This window comes from Protobothrops mucrosquamatus, unplaced genomic scaffold, assembly GCF_001527695.2.
Source record: "Protobothrops mucrosquamatus isolate PMUCROS unplaced genomic scaffold, P.Mucros_1.0 scaffold45, whole genome shotgun sequence".
NCBI classification, from domain to species: domain Eukaryota; kingdom Metazoa; phylum Chordata; class Lepidosauria; order Squamata; family Viperidae; genus Protobothrops; species Protobothrops mucrosquamatus.
Window position 1 is genome coordinate 4,046,791 of NW_015386427.1, and position 25,000 is coordinate 4,071,790.

The 25,000-nt window shown below is 36.1% G+C and overlaps 1 protein-coding gene across 1 annotated transcript in view; it reads right to left on the minus strand.

The window, feature by feature from the left end:
* SLC25A13 (solute carrier family 25 member 13) overlaps positions 1-25,000 on the minus strand; it is a 143,188-nt gene that overhangs the window by 49,062 nt on the left and 69,126 nt on the right. The window contains exons 6-10 of the mRNA XM_015811586.2: positions 14,478-14,624; positions 7,108-7,246; positions 6,128-6,221; positions 5,891-5,975; positions 1,303-1,387 (exon numbers count right to left, since the gene is read on the minus strand). Coding sequence (XP_015667072.2) covers positions 1,303-1,387; positions 5,891-5,975; positions 6,128-6,221; positions 7,108-7,246; positions 14,478-14,624 — 550 coding nt within the window. The remainder of the gene's footprint in view (positions 1-1,302; positions 1,388-5,890; positions 5,976-6,127; positions 6,222-7,107; positions 7,247-14,477; positions 14,625-25,000) is intronic.

The following is a 25,000-nucleotide window of genomic DNA, read 5'->3' on the forward strand; positions in this document are numbered from 1 at the left end:
ATTATATATACATACACACCTATTATAATAACTAGTAGTAGATTAGTTGGCATACAATATGTACAAATTCAATTCTACCAGTGTTGGCTGTTACACATAGCCATAGCAGGACATGAAAGTAAGATGTCAGTTTTGCCAACTGAACAAAATGAGGAAATCCTTTCCAAATATTAACTGGTTAGTAACTAATGTGCTGCCACCTTTTACTATTGCCAGAACAATGTGTCTGAAGTATTTGCTGTTCCTTACTGCTTATTATTTTATGGTTGTTAATCTTATTACTCTAAGCAGACTGTAATCCATATAATCTCCTGAATGAAGTAGCATGTAAGTCTCAGTAAATAAAAGCAAAGAGTCACTCTGGTATGATGGTTAAAAGAACTAAGCTGGAAATAAGAAAACCATAGATTCTAATCCCCATCAAGGCACAAAGTCAGCTGCATGATCTTGGGCCAGCCTCTCTATCAGTTCTAGGAAGAAGGCAATAGCAAACCACTTCCAAAAATCTCACCAGGACTTGTACAAGCAGTGGCCAGTAGTTAAAATGACTCAAAGGGAAAAATAGTAATAGCAATAGCGGTTTACAGAGTCAGCATATTGCCCCCAACAATCTGGTCCTCATTTTATCGACCTTGGAAGGATGGAAGGCTTAGTCAACCTGAGTCAGTAATAATAACAATAAAATAAGCTACATTTTTTGAAAGGAATAATAGCACTAAGATAATTTTGACTGTCAAAAGAGGAACAACTTGTTAAACTAAGGTTCTATTGTTGTATTTTTACTCACAAGGAAAAGAACAAGAATCTATGGTATTTTCCCCTCAGATATAAGAAAAAAACCTGCTTGCCCTGGCTTGTTCACAGTCTGACTCGGGCACAGTCTGACATTGGCACTATTAATGCAGTTGCCTTTTGTCATGAAAATGGCAAAATATTTCAAGCTGTTCTTCCTGAACATATTCAGGGGGCACAGGAAGCTGATGATTGGTTATATGAATAAAATGGAGGATTCTGGGGGAAAAAAAGACTTAGCTGAAATAAATTCTGAACAGGAATACTGCATACAGTTACAGCCCATTTGTATTTTAATGAAAATGAGCTAAATGTTAAAAAGTAAATCAATAATCAATCAGTCAATCAGGAAAGAATCCAAATAGCTAAGGTCAAATTATTTTTGATGCAATGACAATAAGATGAAAAGCTTTGTGTAAAAAAAAAAAAGGATAATGAAGGTCGAAAGCTATGCAGATGGGGAAAAAAGTCGAGCTAATATTTCTGTCATTCATTCATTAATTCACTAACCTCCAGCAACTGAACCAAGGGCAAACCTGTATGCAGATTCTGCTATCTGGATGAGAATAGGTCGAGCCACATCAGTTGGAGCTTGCTGCAAGATTTCAAATTTAGGGCAAGGGTTAGGGTTAGTGAAAGGAGGGAGAATGAAGAAGAAGAGCAGGAATAGAAGGAGGAGAAGGAGAAAAATCAGGTTAATATAGAACATATAAACAATATTTGAATAGCAAAAAAGACACAAAGACAAACATTTCAACTTAAAATGTACCATTCTTGAACCATTGAAACATGCTTCAGTAAAGTAGCTACAACATGTACTACCAAGCTGGCTTGAGGTGCTAACACAATTTATAATGTTTGTTTGGTGTAAAAAGCAAGTACTGTTCAACTGAAGCCGAAGTGGCCTTGTCCCCATAATTATTGCTAATTTACAGAGGAACTCTTTCAAGTTTTGGGCTATTTGCACCTAAAAAAATAAAATAAAATCCAACTTGTCCACCGTTATCCCGATTCCATTCACTATATATCTGATTTGCTTGAAAAGTGCTTTCCATAAAAATAAATCAAAACTTGTGTTGAATACATCGGACATGACTGAAAATAAATTATTTTCCTTCACTCATTTTCATTATTTGGTTTGTGCAGTTCTGGGAAAGTATGGGGAAGGTGTTAAAAGCATATTTGTAAGGAACTTAAGAGAACACTGCTATGAAGAAATAGGAGGAACAGAGACAGATTAACAGAATAACAGAATTGGAAGGGCCTTGGAAGTCTTCTAGTCCAAACCCCTTTTCAGGCAGGAAACCCTATACCATTTATAATAATAATAAAGTTGGAAGGGACCTTAGAGGTCATCTAGTCCAACTCCCTGCTCAGGCAGGAAACCCTACACCATTTCGGACAAATGGCTGTCCAGTCTCTTCTTAAAAACTTCCAGTATTGGAGTATCCACAACTTCTGGAGACAAGTTGTTCTACTGATTAATTGTTCTAACTATCAGGAAATTTCTCCTTAGTTTTAGGTTGCTTCTCTCTTTGATTAGTTTCTATCTGTTGCTTCTTGACCTGCCTTCAGGACAAGAATTTCATAAAAGAAATGTAATGTAATTTCTTAAATTAAATAAATTATATATTTATTATTTATTTATATAGCCACCCATCTCACTGAAAGTGATTTTGGGCAGTGCACAACAGTAAGATAAAAATAACAATATAAAAAAACTGCAAATATAAAATATAAAAATTCATATTAATGAATAGCCTAAAAACCAAAGATACCAACCCTAAGCAACAAGAGGCATAAAAATGCCCACCTCAACAGCTGAACCATCTTAAGAAAACTTAATTTATTGTTCAGTTTATTGCAGCTTGACCAGTTATTTAATCTTAATCTGAACCAAAACTTTAACTTCAGAATTTATCTGTAACCAATAAAAATCGTTTTAAAATTGGTGAAATTACTAAAATAATTTGAATTACATTATTATAATGCTTTTTAAAGGTTTATAAACTTTTTAGTTGAAATTCAGATCCGTGAAATTCCAGTTAGGTCCAGAATATTTCACGTGCTATTTTTTTAAAGTTTGTTTTTGTTGAATAAAATTCTGGCATTTAATTTCCACAGTCAGGCAAAAGGAAGTTGTTTTACACTTGCTTCATCTGTCTTGGCACTGTCCTGAGAGTGGTTTCTAAGTTCCAGATGGTCATTATTCCTAAGTTTGTGTAGAGAAGCCGTGCAAAATTGGCATATTTGTCAAACTCTATTTCATTCAGGTCCATATTTTTCCAACATATTCATTGAATTTTCTGCACCATCTATTTCCTATTTTCTACATACAAATGTTCAGTGTGCATTTTCATGTGTACTTTGCAACATATGCTCGATCTTGCATGCAGATTTCCCAACATACCCATTTTTTGCACATAATTTCTCCCAATCAAATGCCACCTTATCCTTATCTTCAGTTACCTATGCATTTTTAGTTTTAGAAAAATGCATTGAAATATTCAGAAAAAGTATAACTATCAAGGTATTATGGTTATGTTTTGGTTTTAGGATTTGTCTGTTTGGGAAGTTCAAATAAGTTAAAATCATATTAAAATATGCGCCAGATAAAGTTCTTACCTATTCTCACATATAAAGCTTTCCAGGAGTTTTCAGAGTTTTGCTATGCAGGGAACAGGAATGGCTGGGGAAAAGAGGATGAAAAATCCCCCTGGGTATGTAAAGCCTTTGTTATGCTTAAAACGGTTTCTCTGATTATAGAAACACTCCATTTGTAGCTTATGCTATGTAGTTTGCAATGCATTTTTGTTATCATTATGAATCTCAATCGATCACACACACAAAAACACACACACAAAATTCTCTATTCAGGAGGCCTCACAGCGCTACAGGGATTAATAACATCCATAGAAAATTTTGATGTCATTGCCAAGAAAGAAATATTGGATCTAGAACCTATCACTTGAACAGAATAGTCATATAATTGGACATTTACAAAATAATCAAAGACTAGAATGTACCTTGGAGATATGTCCCATTTCACCCATTAGTGTAATCCCAAAACATGGCTGCCTAACCTCCCTTTAAATATGCCCGTCATATTGAATCTACCAAGTCCTCAACGCTCCCTATTCATTCTCTCTTCTCCATGCCAATTTTTTTATCTGGTTGGATGATTGGTTGGTAGTTTTCAATCTTCTTATCATCCTGGTAATTTTTCTCTAGTTTTCTGATATATATGTTATAACCCTACAATTGGACATGACTGGACAGGGGAAAGCCTTATTTTTACTTTTATAACTGATACTGATTAGGCTAGTGCTATTATTTCTTGAAAAAATGGACACTGAAGCATTGATAGTGCAGCCTAATTTGCCTTTTTATATATATATCAGCCACATCTCACCATTGGCTCACAGTCATCATGAGATCTACTTAGACCAATTGTCTTGCAGTAAACTTGCACTCTTGGTATCTAAATGCATAACTTTACCTTTATCTCTACTGAACGTCATCTTGTCATTTTTGCCCGTAATAAAATCCTTCAGAATATTGATTCTATTATTATCTATTACCATTCTTCCTTGCTTTGTATTATCCTCAAGTTTAGGAAATAGCACAGAACTCATTGATAAATGCTAACATTCTCCACTAATGATGTTGAGACAAATAATGAAATCTTTTGAGAACAGTAACTTCAACATTGTTGAGCCAGCTAATACTAGGAACATTCAACCAACATTTTACCATTTTGTCAACAGGGTGTCATGGGAGATTTTGCAGTAACTTGTAGATACTCTCCCCTGTCCCCACTCAATTATTGCTCCTAATATTGACAAAGGTACATTCTAAAACTATTTTTAGTATTCAGTTTATTTTAGACTTTTGCCTTTTTTTATATAATTTCTTATTATACTTTATAGAGGGGCTGGAAAAAAAAGTGGAAAAGATGGTAGAAGACAAATCAATAAAAAGATTGTCACAAAACCGACAACTGAGCCCAGATGGACAAAAATTTACCTTAAATTAGAAATGAGATTAAAAATTCCTAGTATGATTTTTAAGATTCTGTATTAACATTACCATTAAAATTCATACCAATCCTGACTACTACTACGTTGTCTTGGCATTTTCTTTCATTAATATGCTTCTTCCATACCACATATGTGTCCCTCTTGAATTTCAATTTGTCAGAAAACTACTTGTACATCATGGTTTTTCTTTTAAGTTGAAATGCCATACTCTATGCTCTCAAATTCAATATTTGTCCCATTGCTCCCAAACTTCTTTTGCCTTTCAGAATTCTTAGCTGTTGAATTGTGCCCAACCCTGGTGGTATCTACAGCAGCTTCCAACATGGCCTCCAGTTAATATCTCTGGTCTTTAATCTTTGGGTAATCTTCCATATAGGTTTTATGAGTAAACTGTAAAAAAACCATCCTCCTGTCATACTTACTTCTGAAGCAAAGCTAAAAATATACTGTTGTTGTAGGTTGATTTTGGGAGGGAGGAGGCAGCCAAGTGAGGAGGGCCTGGCTCAAGGCCTATTACACCCAAAAATGTAGCCTGTATCAACTCATTGTGGTCAAACTGGCGTCTGTGCTCAGACTCAGAGCAGGGAGGGTGGGGGAACCTTCCAAGCTCTCAACATACAGAATTTGGTTTGACTTAAGTGATAGCTTTAGAAAAACAGAACTACACCCAGGTCTGTGTCAGTTTTCAATATATACAACAGAGCAATATAAAAATTTAGAAGTTGGCAAATGCATTTTCATTGTCTTTTGCATCATATTATCTTCTAATATAAGAACTCTATAAAAATATAAATTAAGATTCAAGAAAAAAAAATCATATGATCTTAAGTTATTGTAAACTATTTTTGAGGGAGTACAGAGTACATCACAAAATGCCAAAATCCTATATAAATTTACCTAGCACTTTTGTTTTATTGTTGAGTGATCTAATTTCAATAAAACAGAACTACTCAGTTTTATATAATCCACAAAAACAGTAGGTATAGTTTCACTGCAACAGAGTTGGAACTTTACACAAGAAAATAATATCTGCATCATCCTTTCTCATCTTGAGTTACCTGTCTCTGAGCCTCAACCAGATTATAGGGCAAAGTTCCTTCTTCCAAAGGTGCAATTCTTTCAATATCAGCCATTGTCATACGTCTGGGAAAACAAGCAATCACAAAAGTTAATTTTGCATCAGCTATTATGAAAAAATAAGATACCTGTGGTATCTTGTATCTTGGGCGGTATTTTGTTCAACCATACTGTTTCATTTTTTTTCCACAGCAAAGAAAAGGGTAATTTCAACTTACCCCCGTGGCTCATATAAATCTGCTAACTGGAACAAGATGTCAACTTCCATGGGTGTAACCTGGCCAAATTTCTGAGCTGCCAGAACAAACTCCTCTGCAACAGAAGAAGGGTGATGGGTGTGGAATACAGAAGGGAAAACTAATCAAACAACAAGGAGACCAATCCACAAAGGTCCCAGGAATCACCAACATTTAGTATGAAACCAATATGCTGTAAAAGAAGGGAGGGGAAATACCACAAATGGTGTGCCTGCCACTGTGTAAATGTATGTTTAAATACTCTATCCATCGTGCAAAAAAGAAAACAGTCTGCCTTTACAGCTTAGTGCTAACAGCAGGATTTAGGATATTTGACATACGGTATCAATCAGTTGTGGGCCAGAATGGAAAAAAAGAGAGAGAGAGAAGAGAAGGAGACAGAGATGTGGAAGTTGCTTGCATGTGTGTCCCAGTAGGTTATATTAATGGAGGTTTGGCACTACAGAGGGAGTTCTCTATAAAAGCGGTTAGACAGAGCTGATAACATCTTGTTCCAGGCTTGTAGATCAGCTTACTGCAATGCCAGTACAACTTTATGGAATTCTTTAACAATCCTTGAAGGTCACTTTAATAGGCTGCCAATTTGGCATCAACCCTAGGAAGTTTTTATACTTTAAAAACATCTTTGCATCCACTGTTCACTCACTGTGCAGCCCTATTTAAGAACTATGATCTTTAAAAATAAAAAGTTAAGTCAAAGTAGATTTACCAGATAATTGTAACAGATGAGTGCAACTGGAAAAAGGAAAGCACAAATAATAGATATATGGAATTCTTTTAATGTCCATAAAATATGTTTTTATTGTTTATCATGTAATACCAGATGAGGGAAGTGTTTATCAATGATTACCAATCCCATTGATACCTTGGAAAGATGAGGATAATGGACCATTCTCAGCCACCCAACCCCAAAAAAGATTCATTATTGAATTTCAACTAACCTTTGGTAACTTCCACATTTTTTTTATGTCCAGCCAGAGTACTATAGATTTTTCTAATAAGTTCCATATTATTAAGAAGGCTATTAAATCCATTAAAATAGGAAAAACTGACTTGATGAGAAGTAGTACCTCCAGCAGCCTAGAACAGAGCAAGTAATGAGAAAAGCAGGAAGAGAAAAAAAAGATATTAGACAGAAGTTTATATTTCAATCATATAACTTGAATATATTTGTTGTAACGTGGCGGAAAGCTTGTGGAAGATAGTTTTCTAAAATACCAATAGAAGTAACAAAGGATTTTTAAAATGGAAAATTTAAAAAAGACCATAATAGATTCTTAAGTTACTGAAGCTAATCATGACCAGCACACAAACTTTTCCCTCTGTTCCAGTGAAACCTAAACAAATACATACGCAGAATTATAACAACATGGCCAATGATAATGTACAGAGTTCAAGTTTCAATTCCATTGCAGTCAAAAAAAATATTATAGTGTGCTTTATTTCATCTAATGAGCAAATTTTTAAGGTTTAAAATGAAAATAAGTGTACATTGTTTAGGGGAAAAATTGGGGGAAACCATAAAAATAAAATGATATGATAAAAAGGATAAAGGGGGAATGTCACTGTCTTAATATTTAAGTACAGAGGACATCATATAACATACAAACAACAATGAAACATCTCTCAAGATTTTTCAAGCTTTGCTTTTAAAATTGAGTCATTGATTTCAAAGAAAATCGTATCTTTAAAATACATGTTTTAAAGATACCATTTACTCAAACATTAAGCTTCCTTAAGTAAAAGATTGAGTAAAATCTTTTCGTTACCCATCAGACATATCCAACTGAATAATTCTGACAGATAAAGCATCACATGTTGCTTTTCCCAAAACACAGAACAGATATTTTTTTTGCTGCAAACTGAGTTGACTTTTTAAACAAGGTAAGATAATTCCAGAATATGAATGAGGCAATTTGTCTATCAGTAATAATTTTGGAAAAATTCACATTAATGAAGTCTTACATACAATATAAATGTCGTGCATCTCAAAATGTAAAACTGTGCCCAGCAAATATCTTCTTTCTGTGAAATACAGCACTGATCAGTAGCTGCAGAATTACATAATACAAAAAGAAATGCTTACTAAATTGAATTTTTATCAAATAAATAATCTCAAACATAAAGAGATTACAAATTGCATTATATACGGAATATTTAAAAAATGTATGCATTTTCTGGGGTGGTGATGGTAGTGATAAAGTTCGCTTTTTATTTTTTTCTCCTTGAAACATATATACAATTTCCAACATGAATGTACTTTACAATTAATCAGGTCATAGGCCTATCCATCAAGTTTTCAATTACTGGTTCTTCAAAGTCTCAAAAAAAAGTCTTTCTTTACACTGTTACCTGAATTCCTTAAACTGGAACCACAAGGATTGAAACTTGAACTCTCATGCATTCAAATCAAATATTCAACTACTAAGCTATGGACCCTGAACAAAAGGAATCAAGTTGAACAGGGCTATGGAAACTTTTTCAGTCAGAGGGCCAAATTCCAACCAGTTACATGACATTCCCACTATATGTGAGCCAACAAATGTGAACATGTCCAAATTTATTTTTGTTGAAACTTAAAATACAGTTCTATGAACACTATTTATAAATAGAAATCATTGGACCCACTGGATCATGTATAGCTTGTATAAAAAATACTCCAAAAATCAAAGGTGTAAATTTGAATAAAATTTATCAGCATACACTGAAGTTATTGGTCATTTAGTCTATGCATGCTTCAGTGGTAAATACTCATTAATAAGTATATGTAATTTCATGTTCTACCCCGAAGAATCAGAAATTGTTAACATCCCAAGGCTGTTTTAATTAGATATGCCATAGAATTGAAATGAGTCTCTCTGAATACTTGTTTGTCTATCATACCCCTTACGGAATATGAAATGGCCATTTGGTTGAATGTTTGCATTTAACTGCATTCTGTAGTGTCTTCAAAGTGTCTTAATTCAGTCATAAGTCTTTCATTCAGTAATAGTTCTGGGCTTTTCCAATTTCTTAAGAACATGACAGATGTTCAGTGATTTCTAATTTATATTCATTAATTATATTTAAATAAAATACTCAAGTACTAAGCTATGGATCCTTAACAAAAGGAATAAAGTTGAACAGGGCTAAGGAAACTCAGAGGGCCAAATACCAACTAGTTACATGACATTCCTGCCATATGTATCCAATACGTATGCAATATATCAAGATAATCGCTTTAATATAATTTATTAAAGATATTATTATTATTTTTTAATATCAACTCAGATTTTGAAAGCTTAAATAATTTTTGAATTAAAGAAAGCTCAACTCTTTGTATATAGAATTCATGGTAAATCTATTTTAGCAAATTATCAAAAACTGACCATGAAATTAATTTATAGTTGGTACTATCCTCTGCTAAAAATGTATAAATTGTAACTTTTCTCAATTGTTTGTGGGGATTGTACAGGAAGCAAATTATTAGTACAGGTTTGGTGGAAATGCCCAATAATGGTCAATAATATTTGAAAAAACTAGAAAGATCAGAAAATAACTTTTGATAATAAATCCAATCATATTTTTTCATTTCTGTACCTTCTCTTAATCCTTTTTTAACTGATATTGAACATTTTTGCTTTGATCATTGCAAAAATGACTAAAACATAAAAAGAATAGTAAAGAGTTTTATGATTAAGGACAGGTTTAATTAAATTTGGTCGCTTATTTCTTAACTATTATAATGAAAGTTTCACAATACATTAGCCTTGTTTACAGAAATACTGCAGTTAGAAAATGTATGCTAATACAAAAAGCAAAAAAAAACTTAAAATGATTTTGAAAGTTTGATTTTGTTTCATTTTTAGTTTTCCTTATTAAATTCAGTGTCATTATGTTTTCTTAGTTTAATTTAAGAGGTGTTATTTTTAATACTAATATTATAGATATATAATCTATCAATATATATATAGTGTGTGTGTGTAGAGAGAGAGAGAGAGAGAGAGAGACAGACAGACAGACAGACACAGACAGACAGACATTCAGACACAGAGAGAACAAGAATCGACATATATTGATATTGCTACCTTAGGTTCTAACTAAAAGACACTATTAGCCAAACAATTTTGTTCCTTACTCCTCCACCCCAAAAAAACAAAATCAATGGAATAATATAGATGCATTAGAAAGTGGTTGCTATGTTACTACTGTAGCCCAAAGAAACGAAATATGAAGCTTTAAAAAAAAGTATGATAAATAGGCTTTATAATAAGATTCCTTGGCAAGCACTGTAATATTTTTAAAAGAAAATAAACCTTTGTATGTATGAAATATATTGCTAATGAATATACATAATTCTTAAGTCTGCGTATGTTTATTCTTGTGACGCTAAATTTTTTCAAAGAATTTTGAATTAAGGACTTAGTGCACAATCTTATAAAAGCTTTTCAGCAACATTTTCCCCATTCTGTTCTGCAATTTCTGCATCTCAGTCTGTGTTCTGTTTGATTTTTTTGCCCCATCTTCAAAAAAAAAGGGGGGGGGGAACAAAGCTAGGAAACTACATACCAATCAATTTAACATCAATACCTGGGAAGATACTGGAAAAAAAATAATCGAAAAATAGATCTGTGACCATCAAAAACAAATAAAGTTATAACTAGAAGCCAGCATGGGTTTGTTAAAAACAGATCATGCCAAACCAATCTTATTTCATTCTTTGATAAAGTGACTAAATTAGTAGACAAGAGAAATGCTGTGGACATAGTATATTTAGACTTCAGCAAGCATTCTATAAAGTAGATCACAACCTACTTCTTGGTAAGCTAGAAAAGAGTGGGATAGACAGCTTCACAACCAGATGGATTTGTAACTGGCTGATAAACCATGCTCAATGAGTAATCCTTAATGAAGTAAACAGTGGGAAGTAAACAGTGGGGTGTCACAAGGTTCTGTCTTAGGCTCAGTACTCTTTCATATCTTCATAAATGACTTAGATGAAGGGATAGAAGGGGAACTCATAAAATTTGCAGATGACACTAAGCTGGCAGGAACAGTCAACACACCAGAAGAAAAACTCAGAATCCAAAAAGATCTTGTCAAGTCAAGACAGACTTGAGCAAAGGGCCCTATCCAACAAAATGAAATTTAATAAAGAGATAAGCAAGGTTTTACACCTGGGCAGGAAAAACCAAGGGTACAGATTAGGTGAAATCTGGCTCAAAAACAGTTACTGTGAAAGGCACTTTGGAGACTTAGTGGACAATCACTTAAACATGAGTTAGCAGTGTGTGGCAGCAACCAAAAAAGCTAATACAATACTTGGTTCTATAAACAGAGGCAGAGAATCAAAATTATGTGAAGTATTAGTACCACTTTATAAAGGCTTAGTACGGCCACACCTGGAATACTGTCATCACATTACAAAAAAAATGTTGAAACTTTGGAAAAAGTACAAAGAAGAGCAACTAAAATTATTAAAGGCCTGAAAACTAAAACATATTAAAGAATGGTTGCAGGATTTGGGTTTGGCTAGTCTAGAGAAAAGAAGACCAGAGGCAACATGATAGTAGTACTATTTGAAAGGCTACCACAAAAAGGAAGGGGTCAATTTATTTTCCAAAGCACCAGAGGGCAGGACAAGATGATAGAAACTAATCAAGTAGAAAATCAACCTGGAACTAAGGAGAAACTTCCTAACAATTAACCAATGGAACAGCTTGCCTTCAGACATTGTGGGTGCTTCATCACTGGAGATTTTTAAGAAGAAACTGGACAGTCACTTGTCTGAAATGATGTAAGATCTCCTGCTTGAGCAGGGGGCTGGACTAGAAGGTCTCCAAGGTCCCTTCCAGCTCTATTCTGATTCTGATGTGTTCCTACCAGGATATTATTAATTACTCTTTCAGAAAGGATAAGGTTGTTTCAGTGTTCTACTTTTTGCTTTCCAGTCTTACCAGATATGTGCTTTATTGGGTAAGTTTGAATGGACATAATTTTTCAGAAACATACAACATTCTATAGAATCGGTAAATTTAACAACCTTTAAAAGCAACAGAAACATCAAGGTTTGTAATAGTACAAGTGTGAAATTGCTATGTACACTCAGAATTCTAAGTGATAGAATGAACGATTAAAGAAATAATGGGCGAGTTTGCCTAAAAATTAATAGAAAAACAATTAATTATAAATCAGACTTCCCTAATGTAGTGTTATATATGTATTGTAAACCACATCTTTTTTAGACAGCATGGCCAATGAAAGTGTGAATTGAAAAGCTAAGGGTTACAGGTAAATTGGCATTGTAGGAGACCTGTAATTAATTTATGGGAGCAAAAAGGATATGATGCATTTTTTCTAAATAATAAATTGTACTTAAAGCTTACAACTTTTATAGAAATTTATAGTTGGAAAGGTGCTTCTAAACTCCTTCAAATAAATTGGCAATAAAAGAAGTTTTCCACAGCCATTTTGCATCTTCTACAAATAAAAAGCACACTGAAAAAGAGTTCATGCATTTACAAAACCCAGTTATGCAATCCAGAACTTCCGAATCATAAGCATTAGCTCCCATTTCAATCATTTGGCCCTTTAACATATGGGAGAACTATAAATGAAGGCAAACTGTCAGGCTGGAGGATATATCTTAGTGTTCTCAAAAAACTACAGCCTGATGTTCAAAGAATGGACTTTGAATCATACAAAAGGGAGACATAGTTATTCTAACAAAGATGCCTTCCTAATATATGAACTTTAGTTCCCAGAATTCCCCTGTCAGATTTCCCTGAAATCTTGGAGATTGAAGTCCACACTTCTGAATGGAAATGTTTAAATAGTTTTCACTTAAGAACCATAAGTGAGTCCAAAATGTTGTTTGTAAATCATTGCGATGTTAAGTGGTTACTAGGTGACTTGACTCGATTTAATGATTGTTTTTATGATAGTCACAAAGTGAGTCAGTATGGTCAAAAAACAATCACACAGTTGTTAAGCAAGACATGTGGTCATTAAGCAAATCCTTTCTTCCAAATGGTCATTTACCTAAAATAATACAAATCTTATTTGAATCTGATAATTATTCAGATTTTTAAAAAAAAACCACAAAAAAACAATTGTTGCTAGTATAGAACTGCACACCTGAATGCCTGCCATAGACTTCCTGTTTTCTAGGGGGGGAAAGGTGCAAGAAACAAAAATACTATCCTACCTCTATCGATTGCCAGAGATATCTAGTCTGTTCTTTGCCAAACATTGCTCTAAACCACTGTCCTACAGTAATCCATCCATTTGACCAATACTCGTACTTCAATTCCCCAAATTCTCCTTTCAACATGGTTTTTGCTGAGAATCCTGGTAATTAGTTCTACATAGAAACTCCTAAGTTGGGGAAAAGTTGTGCGAAGTTGAATATGTACAAATTTGGGGATTTGGTCTTATTATAGCAAAATGTTGTAACTCCTTTGAGAATCAATTGACTTTAAGAGGAGAGTATAGATATTTTTTTTTAAAAAAATACAGAGTAAAATATTGTGTATGTTTAATGCTACTCTTGGGAAAAGACTGGGAAACAGATAACATGAAAATACGTTTATGTAAAAGTTTTAAATGGTATCGTGGTCTTTTTTTCTAGTAAGTTGCAAAATGTAAATGTCAGTTAGATATTTTTTTTTACACTAAGCAAAATTCCTGAAACAACTGTCAGAAAATGAAATATTACTCTTCAATCCTATTTAGGATCAGATGTAAATCGGTTACATTTCTAAAATTACTGTTAATATTTATCATATTATATCATATTTAAGACATTATGCAAAGTTTCACGCAATGTGCAATTTAAAAGATAACATATATCAAAACATGCAAAATATGTGGGAGCGTCCAGCTTGCCATCCATTTTTCAGATTGGTTTCAGATTGGTGCTATATTAATTGCCAATCTGTGAGTAAGCAAAAAGTTAGTCTAAGAGAAACTAACTTGCATGCATATGCATCCCAACAAGGAAATGAATGAAATTCATTTGTTGAGACAGCACAATTACCCTGATGATGCTAGAGGTCATCTGATACAGCTCAAGTGTGCTGGCCAAAACTCTTGACCTAAAGAAATAACACCACAGTCTTATGACAAATAAAACCTAACTGTCTAAATAATTTATCATATATAAATTTCTCTTGCATTCAAAGTCTGGATTATGAATACTAGCAAAAATTAAAAGAGAAAACTTTGAAATAGGTATTCGTTCTCTATTCCTTTCTCTGTATATTTGTCTCAATAGGATGACAATAAAAACAAGGTGCCATTTATATATATTTATAAACAGCAGATAACTTACAGCTACTAGACATTCTTCAACAAAATGCGTTAACATATGAGGTCGGATGGTGACCATAATATCCCTGAAGTCAATGGCTGTGACTCTTCCAGCTTGAGAATTATCTCGTTGCACAAATGCTTGCTTTGCATGTTCCAACTGTATTTCCTATAAAACATAAAAAAATAATTAAATATCATCTCTATCTCTGTTATATTCTGCCTCTTTAATTTATCTTAGTAAAGACTTGCATAGGTCTTTAAAAAGCAGAACTTCATTACACCAAGATTCAAGAACTTCCTTCCATCTATTGCTGAGCTACATTTCCTAAGTAACTTGCAACATTATTTCAACTGCTGGGATTTTACCCTGTTGTCCTTTAGAAGACATTTACTCCTTTATCATCTATATGTTGTGCTTAATTCTGCAAACAGCTTGAAAATCTGATCTGTACTAGATATACAATCTCTCTCATAGCAGGAAATTGTTCAAAGTTTATTAAAGCTTACAAAGATAGTATTTGTAGCAGGGGATTAATACAAAACGGTGATTCAGAGTGCAGATGAACATTTAAGTAGCACCTATTTTCAATCCCTTAAATCAAATGTGTTTTTTCCAAGGAAGACAAGACAGCTCCACAAGTCCAAGAAATAATACATTTTTTAAGGGAGCTGGAACCCCCCTTTCTATTCAAATCCAGATGTGGTAAGTACTTTTATTTTCCTTACAGAGCTGAACTTCATTGAAGTTACATCTTGTAAATTAATACCCATGTAATAATCCTTAAAACTCCTGGGTTTGCATTTATTTGTCAATATCAGCCAGCCTGTAGTTTTATTATAAATTAAAGCAGATAATAGAATAGAATAGAATAGAATAGAATAGAATAATAACTTTATTGTCACTTTGAATGTACACTAATTAGCATACGTTAAAATGAAATTTCCTTGCATTCAGCTCTCAAAGGGTCACTACCTCTGATATACACTACATAAATATGACATAAATAAATAAATAAATAAATAAATAAATAAATAAATACAGAGTTATGCATATACCCACATATATGGGTATGTGCATGGCGAGAAAAACGAATCTTGCGAGTTTACTAGACAGATGGCACAGAGAACAAAGCTATTACAAAATTGGGTAGTCCTGTTAGAAATACTTCAAAACCTTCTCCCAGAGGGGAGCAACAGAAACAGAACATAAGTGGGTGTGTGGGGTCCCTAATGCTTTGAGCTCTAAGCACATAGCACTTATAAACAGCATCCTGAATACCAGGGAGCGAGCTTCCTATGATCTACTCAGCTGTCCTTACCATTCTCTGTGTGGACTTTCTATTTTTCATATTATGTATGTCACATTATTTCATATTATGTATCCCAAAGTGCTATATTCCATGAGTAAAGCATCACTCACAGAATAGTGATATAACCTAATGCAAGCAATGATCCATTCTGAGGCTTTATTTTATTTAGATTTATTGATATTTGAGGAAATCCATGATGCAATAAATACAGTAAAATTCACTCAGTCTCGTTCTACAGAAAATAACAAAAGATGCAAATGATAAAATATTAAAATTAGCAACCAATGGGAAAAAAATCTCATTTTTACCATTTAAGATGCAGGATATATTCACTAAAGTCTAAATTAGCAAGATTTTAGCAAGACATTCAGCGCTATCTGCTTCCCACTAAAACCAATAAATCCAGTCTAGCAGGATTAAGCCCACAGGAATCAAAATATATCAGTAACCATTGTTATTAAGGTATTTGTGATATCCCCATATAGCACAGAAGGAACTTAATCTGTATTTTTCTTTTTATGAACAAAAGCAAAATGGAAATAATGTCAAAAATCCATAAAATTCAAATATTTACACCACCTCACTAGATTTTGGGACTGCTTAGCAAATTGTTTTTGGATCCTCATATAATTTTAGAACATCATGCAACATTGCCAATCCTTGTAATCCAGTCCTGATGAGGTCGAGCTTGACGCAGCCTTCCAATGTCTGTAAAATGAGGATCCAGATTGTTGGGAGCAATATGCAAAATTGGGGGCAATATGCAAATAATGCTGACATTGTAAACTGCTCAGAAGGTGGTATAAAGCACTATGGGGCAGTATATAAGTCTAAGTGCTATTGCTGTTGCTATTATTTTATGACTTTTAAAAATATTTCCAAATATATGCTTTTATAATTCCATTCTGGAATGCTTGTTGATGATAATGATATTTGTCAATATGAACTACCGTGTTTCCCCAAAAGTAAGACCTCCAGCATCGACAGCTTCAGCTGCATTTGGGCCTGCATTTTGCAGTCAGGCTTTTCAGAAGGCCTAAGCAGCCGAATACCGAGCTATGGATTCAATCCATAGCTTGGTGCTCGGCTGCTGAGATCTTGCAGAACCGAACTATGGATTGAATCCATAGCTTGGTTCTTGGCTGCACAGGCCTTCCGGAAAGCCCTGTGGCTGAGAAATGCAGGCCTGGCTGCATAAGAAGAAATGGACAACAAGGAGAGGCCTGGCTGCAAGATAAGCGGGTGCGGGGCAGGTGGGGCAGGTCCACACCCCCACCCCTGCCCTAGCTTTTTATTTAGGTGTGTGCCTCACCCCAAAACTAGGGCTTATTTTTGGGATATTAGGCCCAACCCCAAAAATCAAGCTAGGGCTTATTGTTGGTGTAGGCCTTACTTTCGGGAAAACACGGTAATAACAACATGTAGCAATAGAAATAGTTGTTCTGAGTCAATTATCTGTGCTAATCAATTAAAACATCAGTTATGACTGAACTTAATTCTTCATGCCTGGACAGTGTAATGGCTTTTTGAACTATAGCAAGAAAAGGGAAGAATTTGCACATAGATGGTGCCCCAGTTCCTGTTGTCAACAGTAAATAAATTTTAAATAAGCACTTATTGTGCCTTTTAGATACAGTATTCAAACTGTGAACATCAAAGAATGAAGCTATTTTTAAAATCATGTAGAAGGATTACATCATCTGCAATTGAGAGAACATTTGTCAAGCTTTTAGAAGCAGTTTCCTTTTTTCCCCTCTTTTCTTCTCTTTTTTTAATCTTCTTTTTTTGCAATGGCCAGCTTAAGCTATACTTCATTGACTTCACTTACATCTACTTTTTTGTACATTGCAGGAAACATCACATAGCAATGGCAGAAATTAAAGTATATTAGGAATAATTAATAAGGCTTCTCTGAGTTTCTGATTAAATCATCCTAGCAAAGTACTTATTTTGCTTACTGAGTTGGAGTACTTGATTTATTTTAGCCACTTTTTCCAGCTTTGATAGTTTCCCTTGCTGGGTAAGGCAGGTGGTGTCATTTTGGACACTTAAAGAAACAGTGCTCACTCAATTTGCCCAGCATAATGATTAAACTTGCAAGATCATACATAATATTGCTTTGCTTAGGGTAGTAGATTTTTTGTTAATATTACCAATCTCTATTTGAAAATTCTATCTGCACTTTTCCATTTGTACATGTGATTTCAATGAGCCTGATAGGCAAAAATGATAACTATTAACAACCCAATGAGTTACATAATTGGAATAGGCCTCTCTGATCAGAATATATCCAATAACTCATACCATTTTTGTTTTAAGATGTTTTATATAAAGAGAAATGCTAACAATTAAGTACTTTGCCCTTCATTGACTATATTGTAGAGCCTTATTTTTTCTTACACAAGACATAAAGACCAACAGGTCTACTGTGATCATATGTTTTGGAAGTAATTGTTTCATCTATTCCTCCTGAACACCCTATTTCCATCTTCAATCGCCATTATTAGACTAGAAATATAGGAAAATATAATTGTTTTATTTTCTTTATCTTTTCTATTCACTTCTCCTTCTGTATTTATGTCTTTTTACATTGAAAATTAGGGACATAGAGTATACATTTATTATTATACATACTAGTCTGAGAAAGTCATAGGCCAATGATGGCGAACCTTTTAGAGACCGAGTGCCCAAAAACTGGCCCCACCCCGCTCCATCCCCTGCCCTGCCCCTGCTCTGCCCCCCATCTCCTGCCCCGCCTGCCCACAGGACCACTCACCGCCTCCAGGGCCCGCTGGAGATCGCCCAGGCAGCCCAGCAGCACTGTGGCGGCCACACCCTCTGCCCGCTCCCTGCAGCATCAACTGCACGATGGGGTGTGAGGGCAGAGTCTTGTCTACGCTGCCTGGCTGCCATGTCCTTGGCTGCGCTGCTCCATGTGGACCACACTCGAAGACGACTCTCCTTCAGGGGGGCTGCTGGAGAGGAGGGGGTCATAGGGGAGGCAAGGCTGGGACAACGGCATGTGTGCCCACAGAGAGGGCTCCGAGTGCCACCTCTGGCACCCGTGTCATAGGTTCACCACCACTGTCATAGGCTGATGTATAACTATAGTGTGAGTGCTTTAAATAAACAAAATAGGTTTTATTTTAATAATTTAGATTGGCAAAAGCATAAATGTTATGCTTTTACAATTAATGGAATGCAAGGATAAGAACATTTGTTATAAACATTGAAAAGGAGACATCCTTTTATCTTTTATAGCCACAAAAGGTTAGATGTTCAACATTTAACACATCCAAAATTAGATTTTAAGAATTAGATAAATGAATACATTTGTGTAAACCATTTTGAAGTTTCTAAATGTAACAACTATCCTATCCCCCTGGAGACACTGTTTGTCTTTTCAAGGGGATGAGTAAAACACCAGGTTGCTTTTCTGTAGCTAATACTATTTGATTGATGTTATTTATTTGCAGGTCAAATTACCTGCAACGTAAAAAATGACATAAGTGCATATATATGCTTCTGTCAATTAAGAAAGCCATCTCTTTCATCAGTGTGTTGCTGCCCCAAAATGTAAAATAAGTTTTAACTGGTAGATGAAATAGAACAGACTTCCAAACTGGGGCTATGCTAAACGGCAAGTGATTGGATGTGGCCTGCACAATTGTCCTGGAAATGACTAGGGTCCGCCCCCCGCCACCTTGGTGCCAACCCGGCCCAGGCGAGCACTTGCCCAGGGTGCATGTACAGGAGGAGGCAAGTGCACGTGGGTTGGTGGAGCCCAATAACAGCTACAGCTTGTTGGCTCTTCGACCGCTCATTGGCTTGCAGCAACGGCCAGGGACATCCAATAAGCACCTTGGGGGAGACCAGCAGCCAGGCTACTCCACCCCTCAGCAGCAGCAGGAGCTCTGCCGCCCCTCCGCCCTCTTCCAGCCTGGGGAATTATCCTCACAAACTGAAGACCCAGCAAACATACAACAATTGAGCCCCACATCACTCAATCTTTTTAACTTTAAGACGGCCAGACTTCAACTCCCAGAATTCCCCATCAGCAAAGATCTGGACTGAAAGTGCAAAGGGGAAGTCCTTGCTCCAAGGTCCAGCTTGGATGGCATAGGAGACTCTGCCCAGCAGCCCAAAACCCTTCATTGGCAAATCACACATTAAACAACAGGCACCCAACATCTGATGGGCATCCTCCCCCATGAGCCCCATCCCCTTGCCCCCTGGATCCCCAAACCACATTATGCTCTGAGGCTTTGGAAGTCAATGGAGGGGTGCTTTGGGTCTCCCCCCCCAACAGACCCTGAGGTATCTAACCAGCATTGCTTGTGAAAGCTAAGTTTTGGGTGGATATTTCAGCGATTTTGAGCTCTATTTCTGGACTTCTTGGACCTAGGAGAGTTATTGGGCAAAGATGAAGCAAGTGATTCCTTGTTTCCTACTTGGGAAAGTTGGATGTGTCTTGATTTTTTCCCCCTACAATCAGAGACTGAAAGGCAGCCCTAAAAATATCAGAATCTGATCAGAAATGGAGATAACTTAACTAGAGAGGCTGAGTAGCCCTTGTGGCTGCTAGACTACTGTAGCTTTGGAGTGATGGTGGATTGCTGATTTTTTCTTCCATCTATTCAGGATTTGTATAAAATATTAAATTTCAATTGCATCAAAGAGAGCAGTAGTCACTTGCTTTCTCTCCATGGATGCTGTGATGTTGCTAAACCTGCTCAAAACATCCAGAGTTGCAGCATCCTACTGAGCCTTCAGAGTGGATACCTAGTGTGCTCACAACTGCTTGCCTCACGCAGCACCTAGGACTTTGAGCTTTCTGTCCAGTCTCATCCTCCATATATATATCTGCAGGGAAGAAGACCTGCGTGCCGATATTTAAACCCCCAAAATTGGCCAAACGGAAAGTGGACTTTGAAAAAAGGTGCTTTCGAAAGACCTGGGAGGCAGATACCTGTTTGTTGACATTGAAGATAAGGTCGTGTGCCTTGTTTGTGGAGCTACTGTGGCTGTATTTAAAGACTATAACTTGAGACGGCACTATAAGACAAAACATCAGGACAAGTACAAAAATTTGAACATGGAGCAGAAGTTACAGAAGGTGGAAGACTTGAAAAAGAGCCTGATGTCATGGCAGCATATGTTCACAAAAGCAAAATCACAAAGTGAAGTTGCTGTGAAAACTAATTTTATAGTGGCAGAAGTGATAGCTAAATCAGCCCAGCCATTTACAGAGGGGGAGTTTTTGAAGTGCTGCATGACTAAAGTGTGTGAAATCTTGTGTCCAGACCAAAAGCAAGCATTTTTGAATGTAAGCCTAAGCAGAAATACTGTTGTTGATCGTATATGTGAGCTTGCCACTGATTTACAAGGATAATTGGTTGAAAAGGGAAAAGAACTCATTACTTATTCCCTTTCTGTGGATGAGAGCTGAGATCTCTGACACGGCACAGCTGACAATATTCATCCATGGAGTGCACTCAAGTTTATACATTGCAGAGGAACTTTGGGGATATAAAATCAATGCATGGCACTACCACAGGAAAAGACATATTTGAAGCAGTATGCAAATGTGTAAATGACATGAAACTGCCCTGGGACAAACTTACAGGACTCACAACAGATGGAGCACCTTCAATGTGTGGGGAAAAGAGTGGATTAGTAGGAAGGATGAGAGAGAAGATGAAGAGCGAGAATTGCATAGGTGAGCTGCATCATACACCAGGAAACACTACGCGGCAAAGTCCTGAAGATGGAATATGTAATGCACAGTGTAACATAGACAGTTAACTTTATAAGAGGCAAAGGTTTAAGTCACTGTCAATTTAAATCTTTTCTTGAAGAAATACATTCTGAACTTGGTGATCTGCCTTATCACACAGAGGTGCAATGGCTAAGTTGAGCAAAAGTGCTCAATAGATTTTTTTGAATTGCGTATGGAAATCTGTCAGTTTATTGAAAGTAAAGGAAAAGACTCCACAGTGTTGCAGGATGAAAAATGGCTGTGTGAATTAGCTTTTCTGTGTGACATAATTAAGTATCTCAGTGCACTAAACCTTCAGCTTCAGGGACAGGATCATGTGATCACAGACATGTATGATGCAGTGAAAGCCTTTCAAGTAAAACTGCAACTGTGGGAGACTCAGATGCAGCAAGGAAACTTGAGTCATTTTCCCCGTTGCCAAACAATAAAAAACCAAGTCTCCACCACTTAAATGCTTAAACCCCCAAAATTGGCCAAACGGAAAGTGGACTTTGAAAAAAGGTGCTTTCGAAAGACCTGGAAGGCAGATACCTGTTTGCTGATAAACTGAGCACACTTCAGATGGAGTTTACTCATCGCGTTGTAGATTTTGAAACACAGAAATTCAATTTTGGGCTGCTCAATAATCCATTTTCAGTCAACGCAGAGAAAGCACCTGTAATTATCCAAATGGAGCTGATAGAACTCCAATGTAACAGCACACTTAAGGCAAAGTATGATTCTGTAGGACCTGCACAATTCACCAGGTTCATCCCTGAAACAATGCCCCAACTCCACCTACAAGATGCTCTGTGTGAGCAACTTTTCTCAGTGATGAGGATGAACGAAAATACACACAGAAGTGTTCTCACTGATGCACACCTCCACTCTATCCTGAGAGTTTCCACAGCTCAAAACCTAACTCCAAAGATGGATGAACTTGTAGCCAAGAAAAGATGTCAAACATCCAGTTTGGACAAAATGTCATGAGAGAGAACTAAAAAGCTTGTGTTTTTTTTTTTGTTTTAGATTTGTTTTTATAGATTTATTTGAAATAAATAATTTATTTGTTCATATTTGAAATTTTAATCCTTTTTACCCCACTTTTTAGACATAATACACTTCTGAACTAATATGATACAATAGTCTTACATGCAACTGGCCCTTTGAGGGCAACCATGATGCTGATGTGGCAAAAATTTCCTCCAAGTTCAACCTCTGCCTTGGAAGATCTAAAGAGAGCAGCAGGGGGTGGTGGGGGAGCTGTGTGAGGGAAGGCTGGTCCAACATCCTTACCATGCACAACTGGAAATGGGGATTCCCTTTCAAGAAGGGCCAGCCTCCCTCATGCAGGACTGGGAAGTGCTGCTCCCCTGCTTCTTCCTCTTGCTCTCCAGAGATCTGTCAAGGCAGAAGTTGGACTCGGAGAAAACTACGCACACACACACGCACACACCAAGCTTGGAGACTTGGAGACTACTCACATCTGAGCTAGCAAACTGCCAATCATGCCTGGGCTTGGGGAGAAGGCCCTCTCCTTCCTCTGTGAATAAAAGTCCCCAAACTTGGAATGCATTGTGTGTGTGTACGTATGCACACATGCTTGGCTACTAGCAGTTTGGGGAGATGAAGAGCTTGTGGGGCACCGAGTAGTCCCCACATTGAGTTAGCCGTTGCAACTTGTTCCATCCTGACCCAGCTACCTTGAGTCAGCTGCACCAAGTAAGCAGCTTTGAGCTGGCCGTGCCCATCTGGCCACACCCAGCCGTCCGTTTGAGGGTAACCATAATGCTGATGTGGCCCTCAATGAAATTGAGTGACACCCCTGGGCTAGAGGATTGATGTCGCCAAGAGAACTTTGGATTCCTGGACCATGATCTGCACTACCTCCATGATGAGTGTTTGGCAAGGGATAGGCTCCACCTTAGAAAAACTGGGAAGAATCTTTTAAGAAAATGATTGGCTCAACTTATCAGGAGGCCTCTAAATTAAAATTGGGGGGGGGGGGAGAATGACCAACTTTTAGGATCTCAAGGACCTAATTCCAAGCAAACAAATCAAATAAAGAGGTAAGGAGAGATGGGAAGGAAGACAAACTGAAATACCAAATAGGATATATAGGAAGTATACTTAGAATCAGACATAAAGATCTCAAATGCCTATATGCAAATGCTCAAAGTTTGGGAAACAAACAGGGTGAACTTTAATTATTAATACATGAGGGTAGATATGATATAATTGCCATTACTAAAACTTGGAGGGATGAAACCTAGGACTGGAATGTACTGACAGAAGTATACAAACTGTTAAAAAAAAACAGACCCCATAAAAAAGAAGGTGGAGCTGCATTATATGTTAAAGATGACTTTATTGCTACAGAAATGCACAAAACCAAAGATGAAAACCTTCTAGAATGTATATAGATAGAATGCATATAAAAGAAAAACAGAATGACATTACCATAGGTGTATACTACAGGCCACTCAACCAAGCAGAAAAAATAGATGTACTTTTTGATAACCAATTAACAAATATATGTAGGAAACATACTACAATAGTAATGGAGGACTTTAATTACCCTGACATCAACTGGAAGACTAATTCTGCATCAAGTGAGAGATCAAACAGGTTCTTGACCAACGTAGCTGACAACTTTGTTGTCCAAAAGGTAGAGGAGGGAACTAGAGGGATAGCCATACTGGACTTAATTCTTACTAATAGAGAAGAAGTGATGGAGGGAGTTGAAATTACAGGAACACTGGGTGAGAGTGACCATGTCATATTGGAATTCAATATAATGCAAACACAAGCAATAGAAGATAATCATACCAGAGTCTTAGATTTTAAAAGAACTGATTTTAACAAACTCAAGAGACAGAATGTGGGAAAGATTCCTTGGATGAAAATTCTAAAAGGGATTCCAAGAAGCTTGGGAAACTCTGAAAAATATAATAATTAAAGCCCGGTCCAGCACAAGACCACTGAAAAAGAAAAACAAGAAATTCAAGAAGAAACCAGCATGGTTGCACAAATATCTCTCTGATAAACTGGAAGATAAAAAGGATAAGTACAAGAAATGGAAAGAGGGACACATAACTAAAGCAGAATATCAGCAGATAGCAAGAATCTGCAAAGATGAGATCAGGAAAGCAAAGGCTCAGAATGAACAAAGATTTGCAACAAAAATCAAAGATAATAAAATATATAAAACAACATATAAATAATAAGAAAAAAGTCAAGGAAACAGTCAGTCCACTAAAGAGAGAAGATGGCAAGGAAATAATAGGCAGTAGAGAGAAAACAGAACTGCTTAACTCATTCTTTTCATCAGTCTTCACGCAAAAAGAAACTATAGTCCAACCTACCAAAAACATAACTGTAAAAGACAGACTAGAAATAAGCAATAAAATGTTAAGAGAACCTGTCTGATCTTGATGAATATAAATCACTGGGACCTGACCAAGTTCTAAAGGT